This window comes from Haliotis cracherodii, unplaced genomic scaffold, assembly GCF_022045235.1.
Source record: "Haliotis cracherodii isolate W230 unplaced genomic scaffold, xgHalCrac1.p SCAF_4, whole genome shotgun sequence".
NCBI classification, from domain to species: Eukaryota; Metazoa; Mollusca; class Gastropoda; order Lepetellida; family Haliotidae; genus Haliotis; species Haliotis cracherodii.
Window position 1 is genome coordinate 65847600 of NW_027266297.1, and position 18724 is coordinate 65866323.

Genomic DNA, 18724 nt, shown 5'->3' on the forward strand with positions numbered 1-18724 from the left:
GTATAAGCGTGGGGTCAGATACTGCTTTCTTTCCACAACGATATTTATGATGTTAGGGAGGACTGCTATACCTTGCAAGTCCCGCGACAGTTTCATGGCTGAGTGAATTGGTTTCTGTCTCGGGCCTTGCAAATATTTGGTTCGTTGTTAGAAGGGTATTTATGTGAAAGTGGCGGACTGTGAGTTTATATGTGTTTACCTCAACCCCTCTGCTGGTATCTATGGTTTCCATTTGTCGCTGGTACAATAGCCGGAAAGCCAGTGCGCCAGACAAACCTCACCACACTGATTGGAAATGAAAGAGACAGCCTCGTTTGGTGCAAGCTTTGTGGATCCCCATAGGTTTGTGTGGTGACAAGAGAGATGAAAAGCTACCCAGCAGTAATATTTCAGTGTCAGAGATATTATTTATTAGCACAACATGAATGCCTTGCCCTGATCAGGAACTATTCAGCATGGGTTAGGTGACTGTGGGATAGAATTCTGCTTACCAGAGGGTTCTGTTGCTAGGTGATGTGTCCTACACAAAGCAATAATTGTTATTCCAAATATATCCTTGCGGTTATTTCTTTGCCTTATACATAGATGCCCCGTTCCACAATGTGATCTTGTGTTATGACTGTCTTATCCCTATGTTCGTGTTTGGGAGACATTGTTTAGCCATAAGATCATTTGTTGAACAGGACCTGGAACATATTCCTGAAGATGGTTTAGCACTGAGACATAAACTCTAACAAAGACTTAAAACATTGATCATTGTAACACCCATATTGTTTCATAGACTTAGAGCTGGAATGATCGTAACTCCCATACTTTCATGGGGACTGTCTACAATGCTCAGATGATCGTAACTCTCATATCGTTACATGGACTTAGCATAGGGATAGAACGATAGTAACTCCCATACCTTTATATAGACTTACACATTACTACGATGGTTGTAACTCTCATACTTTTACATAGACTTGCCACAGTCACCTGAGTGCTAAGATTTTAGCTCAGTACCTCCTAACATCTTACTGCTTTTATAAGCCTCCAGTGACAGGATCTTATTATTCTCCAGTTGGGTTAAGGCTCAAAAACACGGATGTGATGATAGAAATTTATTTTGCATTTGATCACAATGTAATGAAATGTAACATTAAATGACAAGTGCTATCTTTACATTCCCACGGATCCATCATGCAACCTTCGTATGTGTAGCCAAGTGAGCGTACCACTAGGCTGCAGAGGCAATGCTTTTAAGAATATCTTTTTCAAGTACCAAGTAAACCAGCGACAGATATTTTACGCCAGTTAATGGAAAGTATGTTTGAAACATAAATGTTTTGATAAATGTTGTTTTAAGTTGTTTTTTTTGGCTTATAACACTTACCCTCAGGTTTTTACAAGATTTAAAACCCATGGATACGGGTTTTGAATCTCAAAAAACCCCTCTGAGGTGTTTTATCCTATACATAAGATTTTACAGACACATGGGCTGTCATGAACTAAGTGCACCAAATTGAACTTCAATGTATACCAACTTTAAGATGGCGTCTAAAATCATGGAGTGCAATCTTGTCTATGGCATTGCAAGTCGTCTTGATGTAATATAAATGTTAGATACAGTACTTTGTTTTTGTGATTGAAATGTCTACATTGCAAGTCGTCTTGATGTAATATAAATGTTAGATACAGTACTTTGTTTTTGTGATTGAAATGTCTTTTCCTGTCTTGCTAGTTCTGTTGATGTCTATGGAGCTGTATATATTGTTCAGTTGGCTAGGTCATAAGGCTATGTTCCTACTGTTACTTGCATACTCTCATCATTGGTTGCAGCATTGCTGGTGCCAATGCCTACGTGGTGTCATTAGTGGGAGATGTGATGCATTGTCAGTCAATCTGGACCCTCTGTCCGCTGGGACACTTCCTCAGCAGGGATTAATGCAACTAGTCTTGCTTTCATTTCATCCTGACACACCCATGAAGTCCCCTTAGACTCATCCTCTCTGGGGTTTGGAATCAGACCATTGTGTTCAGCGGGGATGATACCGCCTCATTGAACCTGTATTTATGTTTTTGGTGGGCTAGTCCTTCCAGTATTTCTATGACTTGGTATTGATTCACTGCTGTCCCTGGAAGAAGTAGGACACTAGAATGTTTAATTCAAGCTGGGTGGCGAGTGTATCTAATGGTGGGTAATTGGATGTGGTCCCCCCGAGATAGGTGATGGCGCCTCTGTACTGTAAAGTGCTGTGCAGGTTGATACAGTGTTAATTTCACACTGATACAAAAACATACTTATGTTAAAGGTAGTTTGCTTTCGCTATTGTGAAAAGTCTAAGCCTAATTCAATTCAGGACGGCGCTGTACACTTTTTTCCCGAACTGAGTGGGTTTTGCAATCTGGTACCATCTTTTCTTCCCCACGGACAGTCTGCAAGAATACACAAATCTGTGTCATGGCTGAATGTGTAAAGATCAAACATCTTTTTGATGTTTTCAATTTGTGACAGAAGACTTGTTTTTCTCAAATGAAGTGCAAATGAAACGTATAAGACCAATGCATGATCCAGCTTGATCCAGCTTGATCCAGCTTGATCTAGCTGATCCAGCTCAGGAAACAGTGGTGACAGGGTACCTGATAAAGACGCATCTGCATCTGAATTGCAGTCGTATTGTGCAGCCTAGATGGCTCCCAAAGGACACAAATTGCACTTCTCTCACCCGTTTCAAGATGGCCGCCAGGTGGCGTCTGCTCAACAGTCTGACATTCCACATTGACCTAAGGAAGGGTACATTTCCCCTGTGATCAGCACCGGCTGTGTATCAACATTGTTAGTATCAAATAGATGATAAACGTAAGCCTGACATTCCTACTATAACCCCAACTAGTCCCTCCTGCCCGAGCGTTGGGACAACCTCCTACATTGTGTCTGTAATATCGTACAGTCAGATCAAGAGGTTTTGTAGCAACAGTGAAAAACTACACAAAATTCAGCATAAATCTCAAGTTCCTAGTTTTCCTGGTTACAAAGAAATGAATATCACAGGTGATTCTTGTAAGCACATGCTGTTTAGTGAGTGATTCTGAAGAACATGGCTTATTGATGTCTTGTTAATGTCTCAGCTGACAGATCTGTATGAAGTTGATCTATAGATTCTGAAAAGATGTATCCAGTTGTTTCTTGACTTTTTGCTGTTGTGAAAAAACGGATACGTTTCTGATGAATCAACAGGGAAATAGCTGTGAATTTCTGGTGTGTGTAATTGTCATAACCAGTCTGCTTACAGAGATAAAGCCTGCATACCAGACGTGTAATACGAGATCATATACTAACCTGTATCATATTCATCTGTTATGTCCCAGTCACACCTCACACATTCATATTGATATGATTTCACACTTTTTGCCATACTTTATTAATAATTCTTCCTCCATCTAATGCTGTTTGCTTCTAACCAACTTGCCCCTAAGGAATGGTTTAGTAAATAGGGGAAACAGATGCCCTGATTAACTCCGAGACTCAATTACCCACGCTTAGATTTACCCAGCGCTTTGTTGTGAAGCTTCCTCCACGTATTCTGCTGTAACACTTCTTTCGAATTGTTCTCTTGGGGCAAAATCTCATCACATGATAAAAAACACTCCTGCTTTACTTGGTGGCTTCCGAGAGCTTTGATATGACAGAAAAGAAGGCCGCTATGTGATCACACTTTTACTTAGGCAGTGGGCGATGGTGTCATTGCACAATGTAGTTGCTATGTTGACGCCAACAGTCTTGTCACTAGATAAGGCAAAACATAAATTGGATTTCAGTCAGATAAACCTAATTTTCATCCAAACAGTATCAAGTGTTTTAAGATTCTGTTTGTTGAAGTAGAAAGGTGCGAATGGGAGTTCGTGCCATGCAGTCGCAAAGTACATTGGTGCTTTTAAAATGTTGCTTATTTTGGAACATCTCTCAATTGTTACAATTTGTTTTTGCTTTTGTCTCTTGTTTTTTATTCTAAATTGATGTACAACTGGAATAAAAGCAATTTTGACCAACGAGCAGTAGACTGTGTGAAATCAGAGCCTCAGTACAGCTTACGGCTAACACATATGCTGATGGGTACCACATTAAGTGATTCTTCATAGAATTAACTTGCTTTCACTGCTCATCTTGTCTACACGAATATTTCAATAATTCATGGAATTCTCTTTACTGGATCATATAAAATCGAGAAGTGATTTCCTTATACAATCAGTCACGTCACCAACATGAACAATTCATGCCATGTGACTTTATTTGGATTCATGGATACCTTAGCATTCTCATCAGCGAGGATGTGTAGTGTCTTTCATGAATCTGTTGTGAATGTTAAACATTGTTGGAGTTGAAAAGATAAAGAATAAAGGGATGAAAGATAAAAAGGTAGAAAAAAGAATTCAATAGCTTTCTTAGAGATTTATGGGAGATGTATTTGATCCGCTCTATTCTGATTCCATCTTTTTCATCCCTACCAATATCCTCCGATGAAGGTGACATTTCGTTAGTTGACCAAGTTCAAAGTTGCAATCTTGATCGTTATAATTTGATTACAGAGTCTTGATCTGCGTTGATGTTTTCAGTATGGCAGCCACGTAATTCCATTTACTGACAGTGATTGTAGGCGACACCATAACCCATTAGTGTCTCTGTGTGCTGCCAGTGCTGCTGCATCTATTGCTGTATAGAGTTGATAATCGCAATCTGTCTTTGTTCCGTGATCAACATAATCATCACTTGTTTATCTACAGATTTTGTTGTCTTTGAAGGCTGCGTTACACACACGCTGAGCTTTGAACGAAGTAATACAAATGGGGTAATCATGCTTTTGATGCTGGCAGTCATATATCGTTGATATCTGTGGAGAAAATTTGCTCTTGTCACATAAATAAGATAGAAAGTAGAAGAAGATGACAGCTAGCTTAAATAGCTGTGGATCATGGGAAGATGGATGGTGGTTCATTGATTGAATGTTTTGCGACTCACAACATTTGTCTCTTTGTTACGCTGAAATGGAATCGCTTTGTCTGTTATCTGTTGTGTTAGCTTCTTGGAACACAAACAATGCAGATGTACATGAATTGAAAGTTAATAATTATCCTAATGTTTTAGGGATTTTTGTACATTTCATACACGCTGGAAAGCAAACTCTTTGTTATTGTCCTCATGTTTCACAGATAATCTGATTGCATTTGTCAGAAAGGAGGACTTCGGGATCGATCATGCTGGGTCTGATTTTGTTTTGTTTTGTAATAACATTATGCTATATATGCTGTGTATATTTCAGGGTTATTTGAAACTTTTATTGAAGGATTGAGTTGAATTATTTCCTTTTTTGTTGCCAGGTGAAGCTAGACCAGACAAACAACACAAATGCCCCTTCCAGGGTCATTCACATCCGCAGTCTGCCCAACGATGTTGCGGAAACCGACATTGTACAGCTCGGATTACCATTTGGAGAGATGAGCAAAGTCCTACTGCTCAAACAGAAAAATCAGGTAAGAGGAGAGCGCTGTTACAGTAATGGACAGACACAAGCACAACAATCCAGCTGCTCTGACCTTGGTGAGGGGAACCTTTGGTGGTTGACAAGATGACAAGATGACTTGCTATGTGATTGCTCCCCATCATTAACATGTTCTGTAAAATGTATCCTTCCTTGACAGTTCATGGCTAGAAGTATTTGGACAATAAAACTAACTGACTGACGGACATTATTTATGATGGCAGCCATTGACAATGTATGATGTTTGTGTACACACACACACAGGACCTCGGTAGAGGACACTGCGAGGAATGGACTTCGGTAGAGGACACTGCCAGGAATGGACCTCGGTAGAGGACACTGCGAGGAATGGACCTCGGTAGAGGACACTGCGAGGAATGGACCTTGGTAGAGGACACTGCCAGGAATGGACCTCGGTAGAGGACACTGCCAGGAATGGACCTCGGTAGAGGACACTGCCAGGAATGGACCTCGGTAGAGGACACTGCGAGGAATGGACCTTGGTAGAGGACACCGTGAGGAATGGACCTCGGTAGAGGACACCGCGAGGAATGGACCTTGGTAGAGGACACTGCGAGGAATGGACCTTGGTAGAGGACACTGCGAGGAATGGACCTTGGTAGACTTGATAAATGAAGCAATCTTCATTTCAAAGAAGTTTGGGTCAGCTGGGAGACATGATAAGCTGTTGGGTTATTATAAACTTGTAATTGTTTCCAATCATGTACACTTGCCTAGCAGGTGAAAAACATGTTCGCCAATGATTGGACAGAAACACTTCCTACTCCAGGATGTAGTACCATGGGGAGTATTCCGTTTGAGACGAAGAGAAAATAGCTGTGGTGTCTTACATGGAACATTTTCAAAACAAATTAGATTTTTGATACGCCAGTGATTATTTTATTTTCATTGCAGATTTAATTCATTAATTCGGCTCAGTAATATGTATGCATGGAATTGAAACGATTTTCTGGATTCTGGTTTCAAATACGCCCCCAACAACCTTTGCTGGTCAGGGTGGTCTGACTCGGTGACTTGGTTGATTGCATATCATCACACCCGACGGTGTAGATCATTGTTCACAATATCAATCACTGGATTGTCTGGTCCTTTTTACCGTCTGCTGTCATAAAGCTGGAATACAGCAGTGTTAAAAATAACAAACGAACAAAAAACCTTCTTGGTTCAAATCAGTTGAATGGTCATTAACTATCCCCCAGAACACTGCGTCATAAATCCTTGTGCGAACGATCTGGCAGCTCAATATTTCCAGGTTTGTCTTTGTACAAGATGTAATCGTGCCACTGAGGATTTCATGACATGACATAATTAATTTAAAAAGACATCTGTGCAGTAGCCTGCATGATCACCTCAAACGGGACACGGGCAAGAAGTGTGCTCTCAGCTGCAGTTGGGACAACATGAGATATGCAAGAACAGACAACTATAAATTGAAGTTTAGAAATGATGAAAGAAAGATAGTCATCTAGCACTTGATGCAGAATCAATCTGCCCTGACATCAAAGATGCAGAATTGGCGATTAGCATTTATCAATATCTTTGGCCAGAGTGCCCGAACATGACCTTGAATTCATTGAAAGATCAAGGCTGATATAAAATCCTTTATGGTGCTTGATCCTTAAGTGCTGCCCCCTGTTTTAGCCATGTGGGCATTGATGTAGCATTGATGTAGCATTGTGAAGCATTGTGAAGCAGTCACAGTTGTCATTCATCTTGTATTGTACTACCATTACCTTCAACATTTGTATGGTATTTGATATTAATCTGATATTTTGCCAGATCTACTATCAATAAATGTCTTTGAAATTTATTTTGGACCATAATTGTCACGATTGTGGCATTACGTAGGAACACAATTGTCATCAAAATGATAAATAGGTAAGATCACTGTTACCTTGATTTCTTCCTTTGAAGATCTTGGTTAGAATTGATGTTCAGCAACCCATGCTTGTCTTCGGGTGGTCAGGCTCAGGGCATGTCATTGTATCCCATTTGCATAAATCGATGCTCATGATGTCAATCACTGGATCGTCTGACCAAGACTTGATTATTTACAGACCGCCATCACATATCTGAAATATCGTCAAGTGCAGCCATTATGAAGAATGCAAACTTTATTTCCAGAGTAGATTTTTGAACAATCTGTGACATTCTTTCTGAGGTTTTGATTGTATCTTAACCATGCTTAATTTCTTTTCATAATATAATTGGTTTGTTGAAGTTCAAAGCTGATTTTTAGTGCCAAAGTGTGTTTATGTGAGTTGCCAAGATACACAGTGACTAGGGCAGCAAAGTCACTAGCATGGAATGAGAAGGCAATGAGAGACTTATCTGTGTTGTGTTCATGTTGTATGAGGTTGTTATCAGGGCTCCGCAGGCCCTAAAGATTGCAGGAGAGATATCGCTCAGACATTCACTCAGCCAGGAAATTGTTTCCTCCAGGTCCTCCTCCAGCTCTTGTGGAGGCAGTGGACTCCATGGAACATATGTGTACAAGTATGTTCATGGTGGCTGACACTCAGGAATATCTGCAGTGTGTTTCCCTTCCACGCTTAGCAAGTCTAGATGATTGAAAGAAGCAGTTCACGATGGAAGGTGGAGATAGAGAAAAAACTTTTGTAATGGGATTAAATATTTTGGTTAATTACTTGAGAATAAAATATTTCATGGACTAACTGTTTGTCTAAGAAATAGAACGAGGTAGTTCGAGGGCGAAACTAGAAGGTAGAATATGTACAAGCTGCACAAGATGGCTGGTTGAGGTGGTTGAGTTTCTTGTAACGTGACTAGAGCAGTTGTTCTGCTTCAAGTGAATTTGCTAAGCCCTTCTTCCCTAAAGAAGGACTCATAATATCAATCACTGGATTGTCTGGTCAAGACTTGATTACTGTCTTCAACATAATAAGCTCCCAGGGCGCTCTCAAAATTAGAAATAGGGGGCTCTTATAAGAGTATTATTTTAGTGGAAAAAAACAGAGTTGAAAGATCGTAAATTTTGTGGTTTATGCTGACAGCCTGAAATGTTTATATACGACAGATATATTTATTGAGTCCTCAAGTTAGATGTTTGACATAGAGAATACTTGTGGACTGGGAACAGTAGAGAGTACATGTGTGGACTTAGATGGCACTGATTGTTTGAAGACAAAACTTATTTTACTTCATTCAGTCGGTTGCATTGATGAACTTTGTATTGTTCATTCAGTTCAAGAAATTGACATTGACGAATTTTGCAACTTTAGAATTGGAAAATCCTAGAAACCTTTTTGGATGGAGATAACAAGGATTGAAGAGCTTGGCCATAGATTGAGGCCAATCCACCTGTAGTTTCGGTGCTAATGATGCCAGTAAAATGCACGTTTTTTCTCTGCAACTCTCAATGAAGGTGTTGATAGATGGCAGTGCTAGTTCACAGCAAGTGTCCCCATAGGAAAGAGATTTAAATGGAAAGAGTGGATTTTCCCACTCATGTGCAGGGCAGTTGTCTTGAGTCGATACAGCGATGAAGAAAGAATCTTTTCTTGTGAGAGGGACGAGATTAAGAAGCTATCTGGAACTGACTTGCCGTGTACAATGGTGTATCTGTGAATAGCGTGTAAGCCTTTTGGAGTGGGCCTTTATTGTGTTAGCTTGAGTTGGAGGCTGTCAGGAGGAGATCACAGAGTAATTGACAGACAGCCAACATGTCATTTGAGGCCAGATGCTTGCAAACACGGCTTCCATGATTAATAGTGTGCACAGCTTTTATTTCAGAGTGGAAATATTGTAGTGATGGATTAGGTCCTTATTTGATGAAATGAGAAGAATTGGTCAGTTAGATTTGTTAGAATACTACAATTTAGGGAAATCATGATTATCCTGGTATAATATTATTCTGGTTTCTGTCTCGGAAATACGGGAAATGAGATTTTGTACCATGCCAATTTATTTTCCATCTGGTCTACTTTAGCTGTATGTACTTAATCAAAAGCCCTTGCTTGACACGGAGAGTCATATTTGTGGCAAGACTCTTTATGAGAGTACATCTCATTTAGGCTTCTAAATAGCCCTCATATTTCTGGTCCAAATATATATGGTTAAATCCTGCAAATTTAATTAAATCTGTTTACTTGAAGATATTTTTACCAAATCTTCCTACTGTTTGCCAAACATGGCAAAGTTGGGGAATTGTATTGACGTCTGACAGATTATATATCGTTAGTATCGATCCGACAATTATGATTCTAAATTGCCACATCTTAGAGGCGGACATGTTGGAGGATAGCATTCCTCAAAGGTATAGATGTTGTCGTCTCATCCCCCCTGCAAGGTAGAACAGCTTGAATAGCCACAAGGCCTTTCACATCCGTAACGGTTGGCTCTGCGATTAACTCGATAGCCAAGTTCGCTATCATTAGTGTCGATTGTTCTTGTAGCGTAGTCTACGGCACTGACCAAACCCTGCGGCCTCAGGATTATCGTCTGGCAATTCACAAAGAGAGTTAATTATTTCATAGGGCTTCTCGACGGCCATGGCCCTGTGGCAGGGAAGTGGGGACATTGTTACGGGTGAGGTTTGGGGAAGGATCTAAATCTCCCCTCTCCAGATCTGTTATGATGCTATTTAGCCCCGTTAGATTACTGGTCAGAATCTGCGTCTTCAAGAAAACTGGTCATGACCAGTGTCAGTATTGACATAAAACATGGCTTATGTCATTAGTTATGGCAAATGTCTAGACCAGTAGCTCATGCGAGTGGTGAGATTTGACATACAGCTAATTACAAGAATCAGTGTAAGTCTTGGTACATCTTGATTCACGGGTTTGTGACTGGTCACAACCAGCGTTGCTAGATCTCCACCAGCCTCTTGTTACCGACTAGCTCAGTACCAAACATGTGGACTGTATTCACATATGAATGTGGTCATGTTAACAATTCTACCCAAAAGTTCACATGGGCTCGAAAGGTCTTGACGTTGAATCTGTTTTGAAAAGGCCTTAAAAATGGATAAAATGCCTTAAAAATAGTACCCATGAAGATCTGGGGTAGAATAGGTCTTCAGCCACCCACTTACCGTAAAAGGTAACTATGCTTGTCGTAAGAGGCGACTAACGGGATCGGGTTGTCAGACTCGTTGACTTGGTTGAAGAATGATATCTATCCCAATTGCGTGGATCGATGCTCATTTTTTGTTTTACGCTGCACTCAGCAATATTCCAGCTGTATGACAGCGGTCCACACAATCCAGTGATTGACATCACGATATTTTAGCTAAAAGTGATATTTCTAGATGTGTACTTACGACAACAGAAACTTATTTTACTCTTATGAATTTAACTGTGCTGTTGGCGATACAATACAGAGAATTTTGAAATCCTGAATAAAGATGCTAATCATGTTGTTCGTTTACAGGCTTTCCTGGAATTCAATGACGAGGGGTCTGCAGCCAACATGGTGTCCTACTACCAGACCACGCCTTCCCAAGTCCGCTTGAAACCATGCTATGTCCAGTTCTCCAACCACAAGGAACTCAGTATCAAGACTGATGCTTCACATGCATACCAGGTGAGTGGTGCTTACTGATTACCATCCTCCTGAGGCAAGGGAGTTAACTGACTATGAAAGTCCAGTTTCCACCCTTGACGAACTAGGCTGATATTATGGAGTTACATTTTGGCTAGACTAACGTGTCTATGCACAGTCCAATCAAAATCGCGCAACAAAAACGAAATCCGATTCGTAAACTGTAAATGGCTAAGAGTGGCGTTAAACCTAATCACTCACTCGCTCACACACCTGAATTTAGGTTGAAACATTTTGTTGTGATGTTTCTGGAAATGCCTAAAAGTGGCATTAAACCTACACACCCACTCACTCACACACACCTGAATTTAGGTTGAAACATTTTGTCGTGATGTGGCTGGAAATGTCTAAGAGTGGCATTAAACCACTTCTCTCACTCGCATACACACAACCCTAAATATTGGCACTAGTCCTATAGTCCTTGCCAAACTGCCCAATAGTTATAGATTATAAGGACTACTAGAAATTTGTCATTATTGAGGTTTGCCTATGTGTTATCATTATAAGGACTAGTGGACTAAAAGTGTTAGTTTCTATCACTAACACACCTGAATTTAGGTTGAAATATTTTATTTAGCTGTGTGAGATTCTTCCCAAACTATGATTGTAGTTCTTTGAAGTCCACACCTGAGATTCTGACACCAGATCTCTTCATACTGCCTCGGAAGCTCTAGCTTCAGTTACTGACTCTTCCATACATGATCTGTCGATGTGGCAAGAAAGAGAATTAATTTCTGTATTAGCTGAAGGGGTAGCTGTATGTGAGAAACAGCTGTCCTGAAAAACAAAGCCTTTTGCGTTTGAAGAGGACCCACCTTTGTTGCAATTCAAGATTACATCTCACGTGACTATCATTCCCCAGGCTCTCCTGCTTTCCAGATAAATCACAAATTTGGCTTACTTTATTTCCCCTTTCAGACTTTTATTGTAACCAAAACAAATCCTAAATATTTTTGGTGGTCTCGCCACCTCAGTAGTAGTTGATTAGTGAGTTTGCACTGCAGGGAACAGTTGCTCTGATAACATCCTTTAGGTGTAGGGGGGGGAGGAGGAGGGGGAGGGGGAGAGAGAATAAGTCTGCTCCTTCTCTGCCCACTGTCATTCAGGCGAGGAGATCTTGAAACAAATCCGTCTTTGTCAGTTGGAATATGGCTCCCCATACCTGTTCAAAGAAATCTCTTGGCGTTTGGGATGTGCCGTTCTGAATTCCTGCCATGTTTATTATCTATGGTGTCTACTGGAGTGTTTCTAAACTACAAAAAGAAGTTAAGACAAATTTGTAATCTAAATTCTTTGAGGCTCAGGTTTCAGGAAAGACATGAAATATATATTGTCTTCATCTCAGCTTACATCATCATTTGTTCTAAATCACCTCGTTTCCATGACAACAAAATGAGATGTCGTGCTATAACTTGCTATAAGTGGTGTAAATTGCTTTCACATGTCTGTAACATAAGGAACTTCATAAATCTATTTGGTATCAGCTAGTGCAGTTGTTCCTTGTCATACTAAGTGGATTAGACCCGTGAAGATCCGGGGCAGATTAGGTCTTCAGCAACCCATGCTTGCCGTAAAAGGTGACTATGCTTGTCGTAAGTGGCGACTAACGGGATCGGGTGGTCAGACTCACTGACTTGGTTGATGCATGTCATCGTATCCCAATTGTGTGGATCGATGCTCGCGATATTTATCACTGGATTGTCTGGTTCAGACTCGATTATTTACAGACCACGGTCTTATAGCTGGAATATTGCTGAGTGCGGCGTTAAACAACAAACTAAGTGGATTATATATTGGTTCTGAGAGGCGAGTTGATCTACATAGTCTAGTGGTCATCCTAATTGTATGTAACGCCACACTCTGTATGTAAATGGCAGTCTGTAAATAATCAAGTCTTGACCAGACAATTCACTGATTGATATCATGAGCATCAATCCACACAAATGGAATTCAATGACATGCATATGCTCACTGGATTGTTTGGTCCAGATTCGATTACTTACAGCAACTGTCATATAGTTGGAATATTGCTGAGTACTGTTAAATAACAAACAAACAAAAGACGTTGGCACAATGAGTGAAACCTGTCTTAGTGTTCTACACCATGATATAGCTGAAAGTTTGCCCTGGCTGACTGAGGCACAACACTAGCACTAGGGCTGGCTATCCATATACATCATAGAGATCGATAATCACGAACTAAACATTGATCAATTATTATATAACAAAGACAGTTGCTTTCCTTCTTCGACAATAGACATTATTGACAATAACATCACAATAGTCAGTTTATGTAAGTTATTGTCGATGTCAAAAAAATTGTATCGTTAATAGTTCTTCCCATTGACAATAATTCCAATTATTGGTCTTTTTAGCCAGATCTACCTATCACAGTATATAGGGCAGGTCAACATAAGTACAACGTTGTGGACTCGTATCTTAGGCATCTGTTTCTCTGAGCCTGTTTCTGCTCTTGGAATAAGTCATATATAAATATTCATGAAGAGTGTTGGGTTGTAGGGTTCACCATGTAGAACAAGAAATCCATTAATAATGAAAGTAATTGTTATATTGATTTATTAACGTAACACATGAATATAGATAGTTCATATGAAGACTCATTTGAAGACTCAGCAAGTTTGCTCAGTGAGGTTAGGTGAGGTGAGGTGAAATTGGGTTTAGCGTCGCGTCCAAGATTATTGCACTTGCATGCACGTGCGTGTGTGTGTGTGTTTGTGTGTGTGTGGCTGGCTGCTTGTACTAGTCCGGACTGATGCCAATTTATGGTGCTAGCCCACTGAGATACCATGCCGCAGTTTAACATGAATACCCCACTCAGACACAGTATACTGACTCCGAACCGACCAGTCCTTGTTTTAGCCCCTTAATGCCGAGCGCCAGACAGGGTAACAACAAGTACCATCATTTAACGTCTTTTGGTATGACACGGACGGGGATCAAACCCGGACCTTCCGCTCTCCGGGCGGACGCTCTACCACTAGACCACGGAGGCGGTCCAAGTTTGCCCAGTGATATTTACACACCCAGATCCGTTAGTTTTCCAAGCAATAATTATACCAACACAATTTGACAAAGAAAATTGTACATGCATTGTATATCCGTGAGTGGATATACACTGGCATATTGAAAATGTACTTTAATGTGTACCGATAAGTTCTTGAATTGTAAGGGCAACCTTGGGAGAAGTGTACAGTATTTTATCATACCTACATGTCACAATGATGAGATCTTGATGGTTCACATGATTTTGATAAAATATTACGCATCTCGCCTTGGAAGGAAATATATTTCTAAAAAAGGAGAATAAATGCTTTATACCCCACCCTGACCAAAACAGGCTGCACATGGATTTCTGAGAGGGAGAATAAATCGCTTACACCCTGCTTTGAAGCAAAAAGCCGAGTCCTTGAAAATCATGTGATACAACACGTTAAACTCAGCTCAATCAAACAGCTGTTTTCTATCAATTATGAATTTGTATTACTTATTTTACAATGTCATATTGAAACATGTTGGTAAAATAAATTTGCTGTAGCATTATCACGAGGGGTACATGTGGTTTTATGTGTCCCGTGTTAGGTTTTATATGAGCGGGGCGGTTGGGTAGCCTAGTGGTTAAAGCGTTCGCTTGTCATGCCAATAACCCGGGTTCGATTCCCGACATGGGTCCAATGTGTGAAGCCCATTTCTGGTATCCCCTTCCGTGATATTGCTGGAATATTGCTAAAAGCAGCATAAAACCTCACTCACTCACTCTGCCGGGAGCCGGAGGCCCTTGTTGATACGTCTACAACTTCTATTATACCTTTCTTAGCCGAGTGAAGCTTTTTGTGATGTGAGTGGACTAGTGATAATAGCAGCATTTATCCAGACTAACTCACTGAGACTTAAAATGTTGATGTTGCAGAACGCCACAGCTCAGGCGGCTTTGCAGGCAGCTCAAGCTGTGATTCACGCCCGCGGCGGCAACAGTGGTGCCTTCCTCGAAACAAATGAGTGTAATCAGACGGTGCTCCGCGTGATCGTTGACAACATCCTGTACCCCATCACTCTCGATGTGCTCCACTCTGTACGTATACCCTGCCTTACACAGGGAATGTTCATTGACATGTCTGTTTGATATCAAAAACGTTTCTGTTGCTGGGCAATCATGATGTACACTGTCTTCAGATTAGGATGGGTTGAAATAATTCATAAATTGAAATTTGATTATCATCTGTAGAGTTGTTCTTGCTAATCAAGGTATTAGCTCCTTTATACATTCAAGACTTTTGCTATCTATCAAAGTGTATTAACTGTAGGCCAGGATGCAGATGATGTCTATATGTATCATCTAAATCTGAAAACCTTCTGTTGATATTCTCTTGCTGATGCATCCACCAGATGGCAGCACCAGCCTCCGAGTTTATCACACCAGATACCAATTATACTTGATTTATTTTCAGTTATTCTCTCGATTTGGAAAAGTTCTCAAGATCATCACTTTCACCAAGAACAGTAAGTAAAGCTTTTTTTAAAATTCACATTGGAATGTCTAGACTTAACTATTTACAAACTGTGGAATATGGCTGAAATATTTCTAACAGCAGGGTAAAACCATGTAATATAACTTAAACATTACATACTGTGGTGTTAAACCGTGTGATGTAGTTGAAATGTTGCTGAATACAGGCTGAAATATTTCTAACAGTGGGGTAAAACAATGTAAAATAGCTTAAACATTACATACTGTGGTGTTAAATCGCATGATGTAGTTGAAATGTTGCTGACTACAGGCTGAAATATTTCTAACAGTGGGGTAAAACCATGTAATATAACTTAAACATTACATACTGTGGTGTTAAATCGTTTGATGTAGTTGAAATGTTGCTGACTACAGGCTGAAATATTTCTAACTGTGGGGTAAAACCATGTAATATAGCTTAAACATTACATACTGTGGTGTTAAATTGCATGATGTAGTTGAAATGTTGCTGACTACAATGTTAAACTGCAAAACAAAACTCATTTTATATCTTTAGCACTACCTTTTGAATCCTTCAAAGTTCATCAGTAACTGACGATTCTGGTTGTGTAAAGAAGGCTCTGTGTGGTTGACATGATTGCTAACAGTTTATATTTTATCTTTCAGACACCTACCAGGCCTTAATTCAGTTTTCAGACCCCATCTCGGCTAAAGCAGCTAAAGATGTAAGTGATCCTGATACTCAAGTCAGTTAATGTGAAAATCCTGGAAAAGAATATGGATGGTCAAGGGGAGATAACTGTTATTGGTTTGATTTGATGGTTTTGTAAACATTTTTTCTCCAGTAGTTTCATGATTGCATAAGATCAGCCTATAAGTCAGTCAATGCTGTGTGGACCTATGTATTTTGAAAGGGTCCTTGTATACAAATGGAGCAATTATGACAATGAGGAAAGTAAAAATATACTTGTAGATCAAGAGGCGACTAACAGGATCGGGTCGTCAGACTCGGTGACTTGGTTGATGCACGTCATCGTATCCCAATTGCGTGGATCGATGCTCTTGATGTCAATCACTGGATTGTCTGGTCCAGATTTGATTATTTTCAGACCGGCGTCATATAGCTGGAATAATGCTGAGTGCTCGTTAAACAACAAACAAACATTCTTGTCTTACTTTAAGACATAAAAAGACTGTTAAAAGGTCTTAATTTGGTGGCTCAGATTTTGTATGAATGATGTACTGACATAGTGCAACTGTTTCTCCAGTCACTGGATGGTCAGAATGTCTACAATGGCTGTGACACACTGAAGATCGACTACTCTCGATTGATGAATCTCAATGTGAAGTACAACAATGACAAGAGCCGAGACTACACGCGACCGGAGTTGCCCACGGGAGAAGTGACGCTAGAATCCACCATGCAGCAAAGCATGCTGGGTACGTACAATGAAAGAGAGGCGGTTAACACATGTGTTGAGTTTGTTTGCATGCAACAGCTTTGCATTTTCCTTTGAAAATAAAGGAGAAATATATTGAAATATTAACATGTTCTATCTGGAACTGACATCACTGATAAGCTTGCCATTGTTGTGGAGATTCCGTCTGATGCAAGGTTGAATGGTTGGAAGGGAAGGTCAAGGCATGTAAAAGATGTTTGGATTATTGGCAGTTGCCTCGTATCTGTGCATGAAACATGGACGTGATGGCTGGATGGAATATCGTCATGGCAACAGATGTAAAACAGACACTTTCTTCTTTCAGATTACTTTGCTCCCGCCTGTATGTATAGTTCCGATATTCCATACTGTCTCAGATTGTGATTCACTGTGTTCATGTTGAAATCATTTCTCATTGGCTGTGTTTTGAACTTTTCCGTACAAATCAATCCTCAAATATCAACATCTTTTGCATTAAGATATGCCTACCTCTCCTTCTACCTCTCTGTTCAAACCTTGCATGGTCTCCATTACAGTCTGGAATTGGACAGTGGTTTAGCCTTGTGGTTAAAGCTGCTGATTCATTCATTCATTCATTCATTCATTCATTCATTCGGGGGCACGGGGGGCCCAGTTGTCTAAGGCGCCGTGATTTGCTGTGCAGAATTGCGTCCCTTGGGCACACCAGAAAGCTATGATTGTGGGTTCGAATCCCAGTTCGCCCCAATTATGTTTCTAGGTTTGTCAGCACCACACCCGTGCTCGTGGGTTTCACTGAAGTGGTAAAGGTCTGAGACCTGCATCACTTTGGGCTTTCCTTCGACATCAAGCTGACAAGCCGTGATATAACTGGAATACTGTTAAAGCGGCGTTAAACCTAACTCATTCATTCATTCATTCATTGTGGTTAAATCAGTTGCTCATTATGCCTAATGGGGCGGTTGGGTAGCCTAGTGGTTAAAGCGTTCTCTCGTCACGCCAAAGACCCGGGTTCGATTCCCCACATTGGTTCAATGCATGAAGCCCATTTCTGGTGTCCCCCGATATTGCTGGAATATTGCTAAAAGGGACGTAAAACCAAACTCACTCACTAGTTACGCCAAATACCCAGGGGTCCATTTCCAACATGGCCGAAGCATCTTCTGGATCTTGGTGAAATTGTAAAAAGCTTACTGACTCTGAAATACACCCTCACTGTGGTGTCTCTTCTGTCCGAGCATGATCACTCAGTCTTGGTAAAATGCTTCGGAAATTGAAATCCTGAAGCTTGACTCTCTCTTCAAGAGCTGTTTTGGCTGCCATTGTTGATGTGGTGCAAGTGTATGTGTTAATATTACTCTTCTTTTTAGTGAATACATAAATCATTTTGGTCGCAAGACGGCATTCTTGTACGTTTTCTCTTACATATGTATAACCATGTTTACATGTAACAGTATATTGCATTTTGTTTGCAATGTATTTAGGCAAGTCTACATATATGTCTGTACCCTATTATCTCCTCACTAATGCTGTGGTTCTACTGACGTGTTCTGTGTACATACGCTGACATCCACTTACTGCATGCCACTGCTGCTTCACGAGGTTTTAGAGTTGGCGTAGTTACCATAGAAACAAGCATATGCCTTGGCAAATAATGGGTACTTCCCCACTCACAAAGCAACTGAAACGCACAATTATGTTTCGCTAAAAAAATATTC

General features: G+C 40.4%; 1 protein-coding gene across 15 annotated transcripts in view; it reads left to right on the top strand.

The window, feature by feature from the left end:
* LOC139478473 (polypyrimidine tract-binding protein 2-like) overlaps nucleotides 1–18724 on the top strand; it is a 153366-nt gene that overhangs the window by 120157 nt on the left and 14485 nt on the right. For 12 of the 15 annotated variants that reach the window (XR_011654308.1, XM_071260949.1, XM_071260952.1 and 9 more), the window contains 7 exons: nucleotides 5359–5511; nucleotides 10932–11084; nucleotides 15031–15192; nucleotides 15569–15620; nucleotides 16255–16313; nucleotides 16857–17028; nucleotides 17353–17370. Coding sequence is in view for 14 of the 15 variants with exons in the window: in XM_071260949.1 (XP_071117050.1) it covers nucleotides 5359–5511; nucleotides 10932–11084; nucleotides 15031–15192; nucleotides 15569–15620; nucleotides 16255–16313; nucleotides 16857–17028; nucleotides 17353–17370 (769 nt within the window). In the remaining variant the exon portion in view is untranslated. The remainder of the gene's footprint in view (nucleotides 1–5358; nucleotides 5512–10931; nucleotides 11085–15030; nucleotides 15193–15568; nucleotides 15621–16254; nucleotides 16314–16856; nucleotides 17029–17352; nucleotides 17371–18724) is intronic. The other 3 variants (XM_071260943.1, XM_071260947.1, XM_071260948.1) reach the window with 1 other exon arrangement.